This window comes from Littorina saxatilis, linkage group LG13, assembly GCF_037325665.1.
Source record: "Littorina saxatilis isolate snail1 linkage group LG13, US_GU_Lsax_2.0, whole genome shotgun sequence".
In the NCBI taxonomy this organism is placed as follows: domain Eukaryota; kingdom Metazoa; phylum Mollusca; class Gastropoda; order Littorinimorpha; family Littorinidae; genus Littorina; species Littorina saxatilis.
The window spans coordinates 20,873,197-20,891,341 of record NC_090257.1 but is presented as its reverse complement, the minus strand read 5'-3'; the positions used below and the strand labels follow the sequence as shown (position 1 = coordinate 20,891,341).

The 18,145-nt window shown below is 40.8% G+C and overlaps 1 protein-coding gene and 1 long non-coding RNA gene across 3 annotated transcripts in view; one reads left to right on the top strand and one right to left on the bottom strand.

The window, feature by feature from the left end:
- The window catches only part of LOC138983857 (uncharacterized), a 196,321-nt gene that overhangs the window by 66,939 nt on the left and 111,237 nt on the right, over positions 1-18,145 (bottom strand). The window lies entirely within an intron of this gene.
- LOC138983837 (protein CWC15 homolog) lies at positions 180-10,987 on the top strand. 2 transcript variants are annotated; one of them, XM_070357173.1, is made up of 7 exons: positions 180-291; positions 878-1,037; positions 2,033-2,136; positions 7,216-7,313; positions 8,583-8,681; positions 9,188-9,306; positions 10,070-10,987. In XM_070357173.1, exons 2-7 carry the CDS (start codon positions 907-909, stop codon positions 10,194-10,196), a joined length of 678 nt encoding a protein of 225 aa, XP_070213274.1. In that variant the 5' UTR covers positions 180-291; positions 878-906; the 3' UTR covers positions 10,197-10,987. The 2 variants fall into 2 exon arrangements, with proteins under 2 accessions (XP_070213274.1, XP_070213275.1); XM_070357174.1 differs by having other exon boundaries at positions 183-296.

Below are 18,145 nucleotides of genomic sequence, written 5' to 3'. Positions count from 1 at the left end.
ATAATCTCTAACTAAACCGCTTTCATGAAAATGTGTCTTCTACATGTAAGGCTCATATGTAAACTAAACATTTGACTGTAAAAATAGCTTCATTCCTACTAAAGCATTTTCTGATTGAAAAAATGCGTTTGTCTTCATTTTTTGTGCTGCTTTCTTTTGAAACAAGTGCGTACCATTTTGTTGGAGATTATCAATGATGGCTTCTATGGTTGAGGAACCACAGACGTCGAACAGCGCTGAATAAAGAGCTGGTCTGACTAGTCTAATCTGCCTCAAATATTCTGGGAAACAGTAAGGTCTCTTCGTAATTGTTTACTGTTGCTTTAATATTTCTGGCTGTTCATGAGTTTTTAGCGGAGCAGTTGTCCTTTGTTTTGATTTTGAGTCGGCTGGATGTGTGCAAGTTATATTTTTGGCTTCAGAATCAGATGGCTCTCTCTCTCCACTTATTTATCGGGGTGCAGCAACAAGATAATGTTACTTAAACCTGCTGACGTTGAATTTCATAATCATATGTTTCCTGTAAAGTGTGTCTTGCTCTTCTGTTTTGTGTTTAGTTCTTAGTATTACTATTAGTAATCACCCTTCCAGTTCCACTTTTCAGCCTGTTCCGTTATAATCACATTATCTCTGCCTGGTAAATAACCCCCTAAATAGGTACTTGAATGTACTCTGTAGTCAGTTTGAATTAAAACAAAGTGAGCACTTAAATCTGTGTCCTGCTAATTGGATCAAGTTGTGTTACTGTTGGTGACTGATACTATCACAGTATTTCTATTAGTATTACAAATAGTATTACTAGTACTAATACTAGTGATGAGAATCCAAAATCATACATTTGCTACAATTTCCTGATGGTTGTATTCTATTTTTCCAGATTAGGTTGAAGACACATTTCAGGTAACCATGACAACAGCAGCCCGTCCCACATGGGACACAGCAAAGGGTGGGAGTGGAAAAGGGGAGCGAGACCTCAGTGCCCTTTCCAAACAATACTCCAGTCGCGACTTGCCTGCCCACACCAAGATTAAATACAGGTAAATATGAGTATAATATTATATTATATTGAGAACAGAAAATTTCTTTGAGTGATATAACTAATAAGTTTAGTTTTTTGTTAAAAATAACAGTTGTGGGCACCGGAGAATGAGCAGCAGTAACAAAAATATTTTTCGTCTCCTGTTTGTTTTAATACGAACACTTAACATTTCTTAATCAAAACCTTGTTTCATCTGGACAGTGTGTGAATGTATCTGTTAGTGTGAGATTCTAAATTCTTCAACCAGAAAAAAAATAGAGCTCACAAAAACTGGTATTTAATTTAAAAGATTATAATAAAAGCCTGTCACATTGATTCAGAATTGGTATAGCTGACTGGTTTTGGGTTCTTTTTCTCAGGGGTTTTGCTTACTTTGACTATAAGTGCACTTGCAACTGGAAAACCTGTTTTGCGCAGAAGTATGGTTAAAATTGAAAGTTTGTTTGTTTGTTTGTTCGTTCATGGGGTGAAACTCCCACGGCTTTTACGTGTATGACCGTTTTTACCCCGCCATTTAGGCAGCCATACGCCGCTTTCGGAGGAAGCATGCTGGGTATTTTCGTGTTTCTATAACCCACCGAACTCTGACATGGATTACAGGATCTTTTTCGTGCGCACTTGGTCTTGTGCTTGCGTGTACACACGGGGGTGTTCGGACACCGAGGAGAGTCTGCACACAAAGTTGACTCTGAGAAATAAATCTCTCGCCGAACGTGGGGACGAACTCACGCTGACAGCGGCCAACTGGATACAAATCCAGCGCGCTACTGACTGAGCTACATCCCCGCCCTCAAAATTGAAAGTGAAATGTGTACATCACTCAAACTCAAAGTCTATGCATAATTTTGCAAAATGTTGCATTGAGCACAACCTTTTTTTCTGGTGCTTGTTTGTTTGTTGTTATTGTTGTTGTTGGGAGGAGGATTTTGAAATAAAATTTGGTAAAACACATGATTTCCCAGTTAACCCAAATACTGATGGTTGTTTCAACAGACAGGAAGGACAGGGCACCACTGAGGAGCTGCGTGGCCGTGACTTCCGTCGTGAGCTGGAAAACTGGGAGCGCACTGCCCGCGAGAAGCGAGACAAGCACAGAGGTGAGCTCACGACATGGACCAAAGTTTTAGTTCGAAAATACATTCTATGTAATGATATCAAACGTGAAGACTCGTAAGGCCAAAAAGAAAAATATGTCTCTTTCCGGTAACCCGACCGACCCTATTTTTAAGCGCCGACCCTAAAGGTTTTTTTCGCTTTTCGCACACAAAAAAAACCCAAAAAAACCGGGAGGTAATCGGTCGATGACACTTCACAGTCAAAGAGACTTACCTCCCGTTTCCGTCGTCACGCGAAAAAAAAATGGCGGCCAATGACGCCGGGAGAAAAAAAAACAAGTAAAAAGACGTTAACAAAACGTAAGAAAAAGGTAAAAAAATTAAAATTAAAAAAATGGGAAAAAAATTAAAACGACCGACCGACCCTATTTTTTTTGACGATGTTACCGGAGACAGACATATTTTTCTTTTTGGCCTAACAGTAATAGTGTGGGAGTATAAACGTTGAAAGATACCCCTTTCTTAACAGTACTTCAGCCATGATATGTCTGCCCATTCTTGTTGAAGGATTAACTGTTTCACACCGGTGACACTGTGACGGTTCCCCTATGCTTTGTGTTCGGTGCCCTGACCCTTTGTGTTCGGTTCCCACTCGGTTCCCACACGCCAAAATTCGCGGACAAGATCGAGGTACTGTCACCCAAAACATCCATTTATGGTAGTATTACGCAATGTTGCTCTCTGAGAATGGTCTTGTTAGATCTGTGAGTGTTTACACTACATGCCTAGGTGCTGTTGGATTGAAGGTTTTTGATATTTTAGCCGTTATTAGGTAGAATGCCTTCCACTTTACTGCATGACTGCATAATTCGTAGCATCGGCAAGAAATATCCTACCAAAAAATGCCTGCTTGGAACTGTCGTTGGTCCAGCAAAAAGTTCAACATGTCTGTAGCAGACAGCCCAAGTTTCAAGATTGTAGGGCCATCCAAACAGCCGTAATAATAAAAACAACAAAAGTAGTCAGTGAAATTGGCTGTGTTCGGTCCCCCCACACTTTTGTGACGTAGGCGTGACGGTTCCCATAATTCATTGTGTCGGTCCCCACTTTCTGTGTCGGACCCCACTTTCGACCTAATTTCTCTGTGACGGACCCCACAACCAGCCTATTTTGTGTCGGTCCCCACACCTTCTTGGATTTATGACTTGCCGGTTACTTGTATCATTGTATTCATTGAATCTAATTGTCTCGGAGTCTTGTGTCACATAGGAATTCTTCCCAGTTGTTGCACTTAGAGTCAAAACTCGAATCTTCAACCTTAGTGACGAGTGTTTGTCAACGTTATGAGATATAATATCATTAAAGTTCACAAATTCTTCTCCACAGTTGTAGCATCGATAATCCATTTGAACCTCTGAAACCCAAGAAGATTTTCCTTTGTTTATAACCAATGTAAGATTATTAAAAAAATATTTGAATAGAAGCATTGGCCATTGTTGTGATACTTTGATACAGTCTGTTCAACTTGCAGCAATTTGGCACATTTTTAAAATAAAAGATCCACCTGTCGTATGTGAGATTCAGTTTTCAGAGCAAAATGCTGCCCAGGGACTTCTAGTGGTGACTGAAAAAAAAACAAGTCGCGTAAGGCGAAAATACAACATTTAGTCAAGTAGCTGTCGAACTCACAGAATGAAACTGAACGCAATGCAACGCAGCAAGACCGTATACTCGTGGTCCACCGCTCACGGCATAGGCAGTGAAATTGACAAGAAGAGCGGGGTAGTGGTTACGCTATGCTGCATAGCACGCTTTACATACCTCTCTTCGTTTTAACTTTCTGAGCGTGTTTTTAATCCAAACATATCATATCTATATATTTTTGGAATCAGGAACCGACAAGGAATAAGATGAAAGTGTTTTTAAATTGATTTCGAAAAAAAAAATTTGATAATAATTTTTATATATTTAATTTTCAGAGCTTGTTTTTAATCCGAATATAACATATTTATATGTTTTTGGAATCAGCAAATGATGGAGAATAAGATAAACGTAAATTTGGATCGTTTTATAAATTTTTATTTTTTTTTACAATTTTCAGATTTTTAATGACCAAAGTCATTAATTAATTTTTAAGCCACCAAGCTGAAATGCAATACCGAACCCCGGGCTTCGTCGAAGAGTACTTGACCAAAATTTCAACCAATTTGGTTGAAAAATGAGGGCGTGACAGTGCCGCCTCAACTTTCACGAAAAGCCGGATATGACGTCATCAAAGACATTTATCAAAAAAAATGAAAAAAACGTTCCGGGATTTCATACCCAGGAACTCTCATGTCAAATTTCATAAAGATCGGTCCAGTAGTTTAGTCTGAATCGCTCTACACACACACACACACACACGCACGCACGCACACACATACGCACATACACCACGACCCTCGTTTCGATTCCCCCTCGATGTTAAAATATTTAGTCAAAACTTGACTAAATATAAAAAAGAGTACTTGCCTGTGTCAAGTATGTGTCTTTATCCACGCTTGTTGTAAGAGGCAACTTTTCCCAGCTCCTTGTGTTCATGACTGCTTTCTCTTAAAATTAATTACTTTATGACAGTCAGAATACAATGGAACAAGGCTACATAAACCCTGACAGCCTACGACAACGGCCCGACTAAGGCTCAACACCGCGCCAATAAATTCAGCATTGGGCCAATGTTGGGCCATGATTGCTCCGTTTTCGTAGGCTATCAGGGTCAAAGATACATATTGGTAAACTAGTAAAATACATGTTCAGCATCTTCAGCAATACCACAAAAGGATTAAAAAAATCCTATTAGCTGTATGTCAGCGGCACAATGCAACCAGAACCAGCGTTTATGTGGAGTGATCGGGTGCTGGTCACTACCGCGAGCGTCACTACCGCGAGTACCACTACCGCGTCTCACACTAAAGTTGTGTTTCCGTACCCGCGACAGCGTTTTTCCAGCGGCGCGACGAAAATCAAGCACATAGAAAATGACCAGGAGTGTTTCCACACGCGCGACGCGTTAGCGGCGCGACAAACGGCAAGCGACGCGATTTTTTGGAAAGGGTCCCGCTGGAGCGATTTTTTCGCGTTGTCGCGCGGCAACGCGGGAGTTTACAGATTTTACCGCATGTTTAAAACGCAAGTACGGAAACACGTCACGCGTTTGCGCGCGTTTTCTTTTGTCGCTGCCGCTGTCGCGGGTACGGAAACAGAACTTACCGCGAGTACGACACTACCGCGAGTACGACACTACCGCGAGTATAACACTACCGCGTGTCACACTACCGCGAGTATAACATTACCGCGTGTCATTTTATGACTTCCATGGCTGAAGGCAAAGGTTGAAATGTTTCCTTGAAATATAAAACAAAAAGGCCTGGTCTGTTCTCTGAACACTAATTCAATGTTTGTCATGCTAACCAAGAACTCAAAACGATCAGAACACACTATCAGAATACATATAGAATGGGTTGCTTCCAATCAAAGTTAGAACACAAACTCACAAGAAGTAAGTTTGCATGCGTTCTCTCTACGGTTATGGTACTCGCGGTTGTGGTACGCGCGGTAGTGTGACACGCGGCAGTGTTATACTCGCGGTAGTGTTACACGCGGTAGTGTCGTACTCGCGGTAGTGTGACACGCGGTAGTGTGACACGCGGTAGTGACGCTCGCGGTAGTGTCGCATAACCGGAGTGATCTGGAAAGGTGTCAATCTCTCTCTCTCTCTCTCTCTCTCTCTCTCTCTCTCTCTCTCTCTCTCTCTCACTCTCTCTCTCTCTCTCTTTCTCTCTCTCTCTCTCTCACACACACACACACACACACACACACACACACACACATACTGATGTCATCTGACTTACTTGGTATCACAAAAGGTGCTGCCTTGCCGGTTTTTGCTGAAAAATAACTCCGAGACAATTAGATTCAATGAATACAATGATACAAGTAACCGGCAAGTCATAAATCCAAGAAGGTGTGGGGACCGACACAAAATAGGCTGGTTGTGGGGTCCGTCACAGAGAAATTAGGTCGAAAGTGGGGTCCGACACAGAAAGTGGGGACCGACACAATGAATTATGGGAACCGTCACGCCTACGTCACAAAAGTGTGGGGGGACCGAACACAGCCAATTTCACTGACTACTTTTGTTGTTTTTATTATTACGGCTGTTTGGATGGCCCTACAATCTTGAAACTTGGGCTGTCTGCTACAGACATGTTGAACTTTTTGCTGGACCAACGACAGTTCCAAGCAGGCATCTTTTGGTAGGATATTTCTTGCCGATGCTACAAATTATGCAGTTTTGCAGTAAAGTGGAAGGCATTCTACCTAATAACGGCTAAAATATCAAAAACCTTCAATCCAACAGCACCTAGGCATGTAGTGTAAACACTCACAGATCTAACAAGACCATTCTCAGAGAGCAACATTGCGTAATACTACCATAAATGGATGTTTTGGGTGACAGTACCTCGATCTTGTCCGCGAATTTTGGCGTGTGGGAACCGAGTGGGAACCGAACACAAAGGGTCAGGGCACCGAACACAAAGCGTAGGGGAACCGTCACAGTGTCACCGGTGTGTGTTTATGTTCCTGTTCTCATAAAAATTGCTGACACTTACAAACTGTGAATTCTACCTGTTCGTTTACATCCCTGAGAAAAAAAATCTTGACAGGCCGACTGGGCACTATGCCTTTAGCTGTCATTTACTAGATGCTGTTGATCTTGGTTATAGGTACCTGTATCACTATACATGTGTGTATGTGTTAGTGTTACTTCTTCTTCGTTCATGGGCTTAGACTCCCACGTTCACTCATGTTTTCAGCACGAGTGGATTTTTACGTGTATGACCGTTTTTACCCCGCCATTCAGGCAGCCATACGCCGATTTCGGGGGAGTGTTAGTGTTACTGATAGAAATGCCATTGTCAGAAGTTGCAGATCTTGGTGTGGTGTGTCTGAATAATTGAAGCCAACTAGGCAAGGTTGCGAGGGTCATGACTGTCATATATTTATATTTCCCGTTAAGTGTTTTCATCATGTTGTACATACACACTGTTGATACTTGTGAACTCTGTGTGTATCTTGCAGATTCTTCAAGCAGCAGCAGTAGCAGCAGCAAGCGTCCTCGCCTGGAACAGATCCCTGCAGCCAACCTCGATGCTGATGATCCCGTGGATGATGATGAGGTGAAAACCTCTTGAAGATATCTTACCTCTTTCTTTTCTTCTTCTCTCTCTTCCTCGTTGGTGGGAAAATAAAGAGACGGTGTAAACAAGCTGGTCCCTATATGAATCAATCAATATGAGGCTTATATCGCGCGTATTCCGTGGGTACAGTTCTAAGCGCAGGGATTTATTTTATTTTTTTAATTTTTATTTTATGCAATTTATATCGCGCACATATTCAAGGCGCAGGAATTTATTTATGCCGTGTGAGATGGAATTTTTTTTACACAATACATCACGCATTCACATCGACCAGCAGATTGCAGCCATTTCGGCGCATATTCTACTTTTCACGGCCTATTATTCCAAGTCACACGGGTATTTTGGTGGACATTTTTATCTATGCCTATACAATTTTGCCAGGAAAGACCCTTTTGTCAATCGTGGGATCTTTAACGTGCACACCCCAATGTAGTGTACACGAAGGGACCTCGGTTTTTCGTCTCATCCGAAAGACTAGCACTTGAACCCACCACCTAGTTAGGAAAGGGGGGAGAAAATTGCTAACGCACTGACCCAGGGTCGAACTCGCAACCTCTCGCTTCCGAGCGCAAGTGCGTTACCACCCGGCCACCCAGTCCTTATTCGTCCTATTGAAGCATGCTGACAGAAAGTTGCTGCACTTTGCTCTGATGTAGAGGAAGCAAGAATTGTTTTCAAGTGAGCTGCACTCTTGCCTAAATGGCTTCCATGTTGTCTTGTAGGAATCCCAGCCTGCTTGGACTTGCTCTTAAAATACATATGGGAAATTCCTCCGTGGAGTCATCTTAAAACCAGGACACCACACATTAACAGCAGTAATGGCCCTTGATTGTTTACATTTCTTAGTTTGCTTCTGCTTTCACCCTTTCCTTTCCTCTCTCTTTCTGATTGTGTCTGGAGTCTGTCGCTCACAAACGCACACACATAAAAACACGCACATACATTCCACCCTTCCTTACTTCCCCCTTGACCTTCCCTTGATGTAGTCAAAATAATTTCACTTTAAGCATTTATTTTTGTTTGATTCTAACCAGCTAGATTCCGAACTTAGATTTTAATCTCAATCATGACGAATACTTTAGTAAAGATTAGAGACAGGCGGTGTCTTTTTGTAGGGAGGTGGCCTCACGTCGCAGACCTGTACAACTATAGTTTTCTTTATGATAGCTTTGGTGTTGTTGTTTTTTTCTCTTTTAAGCTTTATGTGTTGTATATAATATTGATCAAAGAAAATATATGTTTCACCAGGAAGAGGAGGAGGATTCTGATGATGAGGACGACACAGCGGAACTGCTGGCAGAACTGCAGAAAATCAAAAAGGAGCGTGCATCTGAGAAAGCAAAAATGGTAAAGTCATAGACTGTTGGCTAACAGCAAGGGAATCAAACATGTTCCATGGATAGACTAGCCTTCTTGGTACTTCTGGTTACTCGGAACGATGAGACATGTTGTTGGCAGCTAGATAGGTGACATTTAAAAACTTAAATTTTCTTTTTGTATTTTTCTGAGGTACTATGAATTTGTATTGTGATCATTTTGGGGAAGGGTCAGAGTCATGGTACTAATTCTTATACTGGTCTGTTCAGATGTTAGTTTTTTGTTTGGCATAGTAAGTTCTTAGCCTTTTTTTTTTTTATTCAGCACAGTGGGTATTTGTGTGATGTCGATTTAAGTCAAAGTTGAAAAAGGGCATGTGTACTTTACTTACACCTAAAAGGGTTCTGGAAATAATCTAATGCATGGCCTATGTCCAGATGATGAATTCCAGAGCTAAGCTTGAAGTTTTGCTTATTCCTGACATGCTATTTTATTTTCCTTGATTTATTTCTCTCTTATTTATTTTTTTTACATAGGACGCAGAGAAGAAGGTTGAAGAGGAGAGGATTCGAACTGAGAACATTCTGAAGGGTAACCCTCTGCTAGGCCAGGCCGGGGCTGGTCCGGAGAAAACTGATTTTAAGGTCAAACGGAGGTAAGAACTGTGTGTGCATGTGTCTGTGCGTGCACTATGGGTGCATGTGCATGAATGTGATATTGTTTATTGTGAGCAAAATGTATTTTCTGGATGCTGAATTTTCATAGATTTAGTATTTTGCAGAAAAACACAGGTGAAATTTAGGTTTGGAATCAGTTTTTATTATACCAAATTTTTCTGGATACACTATTGAGAAAATAATCATGGAAAAAGGTTAGTCAACTTCATGTGCAAGTAAACTCCATTCAGACTTATGCATGGTTTAGCCTGGGAGAAAAAGGCAATGGGACATTTTTCCCCCTCAGCCAAATTCTGATGGGACATAGTCGAAGGCAAGTAGCGCAAACGAGGCCTGTACGCGTTTGTTTTTTTTACCAAAGATGCAAAATGGTGCAATACGGTGCCATCTGAGAATTAGCCGCTATATCGTGTTATCGATGGAAAGTGTACATTTGGTGGTACATAATCTCAATGCGCCCTTTGACGCACTGAAGGGAATAGTGATGGGACATTTTCAGATTTGATGCGCCAATGGCGCAGGGCGCACTAGTAAATAAAACCCTGCTTGTGGCATGGACACTGTATTGTCTCCCTTTATTCACAAAGCCTTAGTTTTTGCTAGAAGGAGAACATGCTCAATTTTGATTTCATTGCTCTGGCAGTGGTTATTTAAACCAACAACTCACTTTATTTTAATAATCTTCAAACTTTCGTTCACCTTGTCAGTATTTTAAGGTGTTGTGTTTGATTTGTTGAACAGGTGGGATGACGATGTTGTTTTCAAGAACTGTGCTAAAGGTGAGGAGGCTCGCAAAGTTCGTCACTTCATCAACGACACACTGCGATCAGAGTTCCACAAAAAGTTCATGGAAAAGTATGTCAAGTGAAGTGTGTCACCTCCCTGTCATCAGTCACCAACAGGAACTGCTCATCACATAGGAGACACGATTATACTGTTACAATGGCTGCTCTCAAGGAAAATGGTGGAATGCAGCATCGTCTTGGAGAAGTCGGAACACATAACGTCTTGAAGGTTCAAGGTGACTGTGTGTTGCACACAGTACTGAAAATAAAAACGTGTGTTTCAGTCAATGCCTGTCAGTGCATAACCTTGTTTAATGTTATTCTCCTACTTGAGGCTACCTGTGCATCAGAGACAATAAGTAAAGCTCTCCTTTTCGTTCAGTGTGTATGTGTATGGATGTAATAGAATGGCAAAGGAATGTGTCATACTATCTGGATGACAGATCAGCCTTGAGTAGGATTGTGTTTTTAATGTCTTTTATTTGAGAAGTTGACTGTGCCAGTCTGCAGGAAAGTTTTGTTAGTTGGCTGATCAAGCGCAAACTTTTAGAGAGGTAACGTAGAACTTTTGATGGGAAACTAACTTGGTTTTGGTACAATAGCTTAGTATTCATATTCTCTAGCTGGGGAAAAGCACAGGCTAGTGTAATGGCCAAACGCATTCTTGTTGGTCTTGCTTAGACATTTCTCCCCCTCCCCCAGTGCAGTGTTTCTATAGTACCTATTCTTTCCTTAGCATCAATTTTCATCTTCGCATCTCTCCTTTACGTCTATAGACCCAGAGCCGTCTTAAAATATACATTGATAGGTCAAGGTGTGAAAGTATGTGTATCTGAAATTTGATGAATTAAAGCAATCTGTGGAAGGCAAAGAATTGTGTGTGTGAATGAGTGTGTGTGTGTGTGTGGGTTCAGCTAATACTGTAATAGAAATGTGAATCCTTTTTTTGTATAACAACTTTTTTCTCTTGTTCTTTTTACATTTAGTCAAGTTTTGACTAAATGTTTTAACATAGAGGGGGAATCGAGACGAGGGTCGTGGTGTGTGTCTGTGCGTGTGTGTGTGTAGAGCGATTCAGAGTAAACTACTGGACCGATCTTTATGAAATTTTACATGAGAGTTCCTGGGTATGATATCCCCAGACGTTTTTTTCATTTTTTCGATAAATGTCTTATGACGTCATATCCGGCTTTTTGTAAAAGTTGAGGCGGCACTGTCACACCCTCAATTTTCAATCAAATTGATTGAAATTTTGGCCAAGCAATCTTCGACGAAGGCCGGACTTCGGTATTGCATTTCAGCATGGAGGCTTACAAATTAATTAATGACTTTGGTCATTAAAAATCTGAAAATTGTAATTAAAATTATTTTTTGTATAAAACGATCCAAAATTACTTTTATTTTATTCTTCATCATGTTCTGATTCCAAAAACATATAAATATATGTTATATTCGGATTAAAAACAAGCTCTAAAAATTAAAAATATAAAAATTATGATTAAAATTCCGAAATCGTTTTAAAAACTATTTCATCTTATTCCTTGTCTGTTCCTGATTCCAAAAACATATAATAGATATGATATGTTTGGATTAAAAACACGCTCAGAAAGTTAAAACAAAGAGAGGTACAGTAAAGCGTGCTATGAAGCACAGCGCAACCGCTACCGCGCCAAACAGGCTCGTCACTTTCACTGCCTTTTGCACTAGCGGCGGACTACGTTCAGTTTCATTCTGTGAGTTCCACAGCTTGACTAAATGTAGTAATTTCGCCTTACGCGACTTGTTTGTTCTGCCTTTGAGCAGGCTTTTATTAAGCAGTAGTTTAACATACATACATACATACATACATACGCATAATGATAAATACACACATTTGAAAGCAAAGCATGGTTCTATTTTTACATTTAGTCAAGTTTTGACTAAATGTTTAAACGTAGAGGGGGGAATCGAGATGAGGGTCGTGGTGTATGTCTGTCTGTCTGTGTGTGTGTGTAGAGCGATTCAGACTAAACTACTGGACCGATCTTTATGAAATTTGACATGAGAGTTCCTGGGTATGATATCCTCAGACGTTTTTTTCATTTTTTTGATAAATGTCTTTGATGACGTCATATCCGGCTTTTCGTGAAAGTTGAGGCGGCACTGTACGTCACGCTCTCAGTTTTCAACCAAATTGGTTGAAATTTTGGTCAAGTAATCTCCGACGAAGGCCGGACTTCGGTATTGCATTTCAGCTTGGTGGCTTAAAAATTAATTTATGACTTTGGTCATTAAAAATCTGAAAATTGTAAAAAAAATATTTGTTTTAATAAAACGATCCAAATTTACGTTTATCTTATTCTCCATCATTTTCTGATTCCAAAAACATATAAATATGTTATATTTGGATTAAAAACAAGCTCTGAAAATTAAAATTATAAAAATTATTATCAAAATTAAATTTTCGAAATCAATTTAAAAACACTTTCATCTTATTCCTTGTCGGTTCCTGATTCCAGAAACATATAGATATGATATGTTTGGATTAAAATCACGCTCAGAAAGTTAAAACGAAGAGAGGTACAGAAAAGCGTGCTATCCTTCTCAGCGCAACTACTACCCCGCTCTTCTTGTCAATTTCACTGCCTTTGCCATGAGCGGTGGACTGACGATGCTACGAGTATACGGTCTTGCTGCGTTGCATTGCGTTCTGTGAGTTCGACAGCTACTTGACTAAATGTTGTATTTTCGCCTTACGCGACTTGTTTTTTCTTCAGCGAAATTTATTTCAATGGCTGACTGTTGGCTAGAGATCAAAACTCAACTGGCAAATCATTAAGGCTATGCCCATTTTAGCACATCATGATTCTTATAGGTTTGTGGGCTGCGATTCCCATATACACTTGCAGGCACAAGTGAGCTTTTATGTACATTGCTGTTTTCCCCCACTATTCAGGCACTCTTACTCTGAATCCAGAGGAATACATGCAGAGAGTTTTGTGTTTCTATAATCCACCAAACTCTGCATGGATTACAGGATCTTTTTTGTGCGTACTTGGTCTCGTGCTTGTGCTTACACACGAAGGGGGGAAAGGCACTACAGTAGTACGTTTGTACATAAGTACACCTGGGAGATTGTAAAAATCTCCACCTTTAGCCCACCAGGTGTGGGCGGGATTTGAACTCTGACCCTTCCGCATGAAACTGAAAGGCTGAGGTCCTAACCACAAGGCTATGCACCCATCTGGCACATCATGATCATAATATGCACAGTACAAATACCAAGCTTACAGTGATTGCTTGTACAAGTTACTTTTTCTAACATTCACAGTATTACCAGTAAGAAGTTCACATTCACTGTCCAGCATCCCGCAGTGGGGCACTGCGGTTATGAAATTAAAAGCCCCTCCTGTTTTTGGAACCGCAGGAGCTTTCTAGTTTGCTGTTAGGTAGATTTTTGGTTCCTCTTTCCTGTCATGCTCTCTTTTTCTTCATGAATTCTTTTCTTTTTTCTGCCTTCTTGCTCATTCACCTGTATTTTTTCCAAAAATCTCTTCTCTTGTCGCTTGTCTCGCGATTCATGTATAGTTTAATCTGTTAGTGTTCTGATGTAAGTCCAGCAGTAGATAGGTTAAGCCTATTTTAACATACTGGAAACTGGTAATCTTCCAGTAGGTATTAATTTAGTTTTACTAAAGCCTGCTGGGACACAAGTAATGGGTTAGTGCATTTGTAAACAGGAATCGCTTGACAAGTGGCCCCCTTCATCCCCCCCCCTTCCTCGTCCTGATATGGCTCTGCGTAGTCGGCTGGACGTTAAGCAACAAATAAACAAACAAACAAACAAACTGGCCAGCAGCTGGTAAACCATGAACACACATACAGGGGAAAGAATGAAGAAGTTGCGTAAGGCAAAATTACTGCATTTAGTCAATCTGTCGAACTCACAAAATAAAACTGAACGCACTGCTTTTTTCCACCAAGATAATTGCTTTGTCAACTCCCGCGGCAAGAAAATTGCTCACTTTTCGCATGCAAAACGAAGTGAAATTGACGAGCCAGTTTAGCACAGTAGCGTATTGCTCTAAGCAGGAAAGCGCGCTTTTCTGTATTCGTTTCAACTTTCTGAGCTTGTTTTTAATACAAACATATTATAGCTATATGTTTTTGAAATCAGAAAATGACAAAAAATAAGATAAAATCATTTTTAGATTGATTTCTACATTTTAATCGTAGTACCTAATTAACATTTGACCGTTAATTGTGACCACATTTTTAGAGTAAACATGACATACGTAGGGTGTTCTGAAAGTCCTTAGACTCCAAGCTCCTGGCAATGCCTCATGATATTTACAATGAAGTATGCAGACTGCAATCTTTCATTGGCGATGACACAAAATTTCATGTATCTCAAAGTTTCCTCTGCAAAGAAAACAACTCTCAAAGAACGCTACCTGTCCATGTTTACTTGCCTGTCATGGAGCTAAAAAAAAAGGGAGTTTACAGTAATGATGTATAAACATCTCGCAAAGGATTGTTAGGTTTCTCACACCTACTGCATATTGTGGGAATTTTGGGGGAAGAACGCTCCTTCCAAAACGAGTGCTTACAACTGGTACAATGAATTTAAATCGGGTAGACACGTTTTTAAAGACGACACCCGCCCAGACCGACAGTTGAATGCTGTTACTGCAACAAATGTTGATGCCGTTGAAAAGTTGAAGAGGTATGATGCACAAATCACACACACGGAGGTAAAGGACACATTGATAATTGAATCGGCACCCATCGATGTGATCTGGCACAAACCTTTACGGGCACACAAGCGTTGCAGACAGTGGGTGCCCGTGATCTCTCTGGTGTACTGACAAAAGGGGGTATGTCTCGAAATGTCCATACAAATATTCTCCAATTGTCACTACAAAGAATGTAAGGATTTTGTGAAGGTTGTCACAGGCGATGGAGACTTGGGTTTATCAATCTGACCCCGGGCAACACATCGATCAGTCGTTTGGATGTTCCTAAACGGCTCCACCCCTATCCAACTATATTGGTGATCTCGGAACACTGGCAAGAAGAAGGTGGTCCCATTTGTTTGAAAACTAAGGACAAATCGCCACAATTCTAAAAGGGGAGCAGCGTACGGTTACATGGCATCCTGACCTCAGGTCAAAATGAGTTCGGCGATAGCCGTGGAGCGATGATTATCAGAATGCAGTGAGTACATGGGTCATTGCCTGCCCGTGGTGTTTAAAGCTTGGCGCCAAACAGTACTTGAGGGTTGATGCTACTCCATTGCCATGTTCCGTTTTACACAGCTTCCGGCAAATCAGTTGAATTTACTAACAGATTAGAATGTTTGCCTGATGTTATTTTCCTGAATTGGCCCCTTTCGACGTTTTCCTGTTTTTACATTTAAAGAAAAAGCTCCGAGGAAATCAGTCGTTGCGAGAGCCCTGATGCTGCAGCTGCTGCTGTCCGAGAGTAAACGAGGGTCATTGAGGGTATCGGCAAAAACGCTCGCCGACATGTTTGAAAGGTATTTCTATAGAATGTTAAAGTGTGTCGTAGCTCAGGAAGGATCCTCCGTCAAGAAAATGGCGTGGTAAAATTAACGGTGATTTTTTGTTTGTTTGTTTGCTTAAACGCCCAGCCGACCGCGAAGGGCCATATCAGGGCGGTGCTGCTCAGTTGACATATAACGTGCGCCACACACAAGACAGAAGTCGCAGCACAGGCTTCGCTGAGTGTCTCACCCAGTCACATCATTCTGACACCGGACCAACCAGTCCTAGCACTAACCCCATAATGCCAGACGCCAGGCGGAGCAGCCACTAGATTGCCAATTTTAAAGTCTTAGGTATGACCCGGCCGGGGTTCGAACCCACGACCTCCCGATCACGGGGCGGACGCCTTACCACTAGGCCAACCGTGTCGTTAATTAACGGTGAGCTGTGCGCTAGTATCTTTCTTTCTTTATTTGGTGTTTAACGTCGTTTTCAACCGTTCAAGGTTATATCGCGACGGGGAAAGGGGGGGGGGGGGATTGGATAGAGCCACTTGTTAATTGTTTCTTGTTCACAAAAGCACTAATCAAAAATTTGCTCCAGGGGCTTGCAACGTAGTACAATATATTACCTTACTGGAAGAATGCAAGTTTCCAGTACAAAGGACTTAACATTTCTTACATACTGCTTGACTAAAATCTTTACAAAAATTGACTATATTCTATACCAGAAACACTTAACAAGGGTAAAAAGAGAAACAGAATCCGTTAGTCGCCTCTTACGACATGCTGGGGAGCATCAGGTAAATTCTTCCCCCTAACCCGCGGGGGGTTGCGCTAGTATGAGATTCCAAGGACTTCCAGAACAGCCCTCGTATGTATATATTTTCAGATTCAGAAATTGATGAAGAATACAATGCAATCAATTTTGAATCTGTTTGCAAAATTTTTATTTTAATAACAACTTTAATGAGCAAACTCATTAATTAATTTGAAGCCTCCAAACTGAAATGCAATACCAAAGTCCGGCTTTCGGCGAAAATTACTTGACCAACATTTCAACAAAATTGGAAAATGAGAGTGTGACAGTGCCGCCTCAACTTTCACTGACAAAAAGCCGGATATGACGTCATTAAAGACATGTATATGAGGAAAAAAGGAAAATAGAGTCTGGGGATATCATACTCAAGTTAAAGTTTCATGAAGTCTAGTCATGTCTAGTAGTTTTCTCTTAATCGCTCTACACACACACACAAGAGACACACACACAATCATACATACACCACGATCCTCGTTTCGATTCCCCAACTATGTTAAAAGTGACATTTACAAAACTTGACTACATGTAAAAAGGAAACTTTCTATTGGGGTTGCTGGATTCACACACATAAAGTTTACCCATGTCCGTCATGGCCTGGGTTCAAACCCATGACCAGAAGATCACAAGTTCTGTGCTCTACCTACTGAGCTACGGGGCCCCCCGCAAACTAAATCACAAGGAGGTCAAACTGGAAGGACTTTGACAAGACTCTCGTACCTCAGCTTGCTCCAAATTGCCATGGGATACATTTGATGAAGCAGCTGTGAGACCTTTTTGCCACGAATGTCATCGGCGTTTCACTGGTAAGCATTTTTTTGTTCTTATACCTTTGCAACAGCGTATATCAGTGAACATGTGATAATCGATCGAATGAAAGGAAACTAGGTGTACTTTCCACATTTATTCTTTACCACAGGTAATGGGAAATGCTGTCTGCAGAAATCCCAATCACTATTCACATGCTATATAATCATGATATGTTCTCAGGTGTTGTTGTTCAGTATGAACTATAAAGATAGCAGGACTGGCTTTTTCACTGTGCATCAGTTTGAGATAACCGTCAAAAGGATTGCATGCAATGTGTACCCACACACAAAACAGATAACTGACAGGATCAGATGTGATAGGATTTGTTGTCTCGAGCAGTGTATGATCAGATATAGTGCACAAGTGCTTCTGCACACGATTTGCAAATCGGAATTATTTGTTACATTGTAATTGCTGGACTGCAGTTGTGTGAATTTGTCGGCACTCTGGCAAAGGTAAGCTTGTGTTTGTGTTTAATTAAAGTCTTTTTGTGCAGTCTCTGCATGTGTGCGTGTTTCTCTTCTTATCTTGTCTTAAATTTCCAATTAGATTATTCTTTGTGATTGATGCTACTGGAAAGGTACAGCCTCATTACTGTTACCTTTATTCTTTATTTCATTTGCTCACTTGAAGATTCCCTTATATTCTTTTTAACCAATGTCTGTATGATGATGGTGGAAGAAGCTTGTTACTATGTTAATTGTTAGTAAATTGCCTTCACTCAGCCAGGTAACCTAGAAGTATTTTGGATCAGATTTGGGTTTCTTTGTCTTAATTGCTGTTCCTTAAGAACATTTTTACCAGTTTTGTTGGTTTTGGTTGGGGCTACCCTTGAAATTTCAATATTTGATGTTCTCTCTGCTCGTTTTACAAAGTTTAGATGTTTTGTGGGTCCGAATCAATGAGAAGGGTCATATCCG

Excerpts from the sequence above, each read along its gene's own strand:
- LOC138983837 (XM_070357173.1), top strand. The coding sequence starts at position 907 with ATGACAACAGCAGCCCGTCCCACATGGGACACAGCAAAGGGTGGGAGT. Across the intron at positions 7,314-8,582 it reads ATCCCGTGGATGATGATGAG|GAAGAGGAGGAGGATTCTGA; the intron begins GTGAAAACCTCT and ends ATGTTTCACCAG. Across the intron at positions 9,307-10,069 it reads GATTTTAAGGTCAAACGGAG|GTGGGATGACGATGTTGTTT; the intron begins GTAAGAACTGTG and ends TTTGTTGAACAG.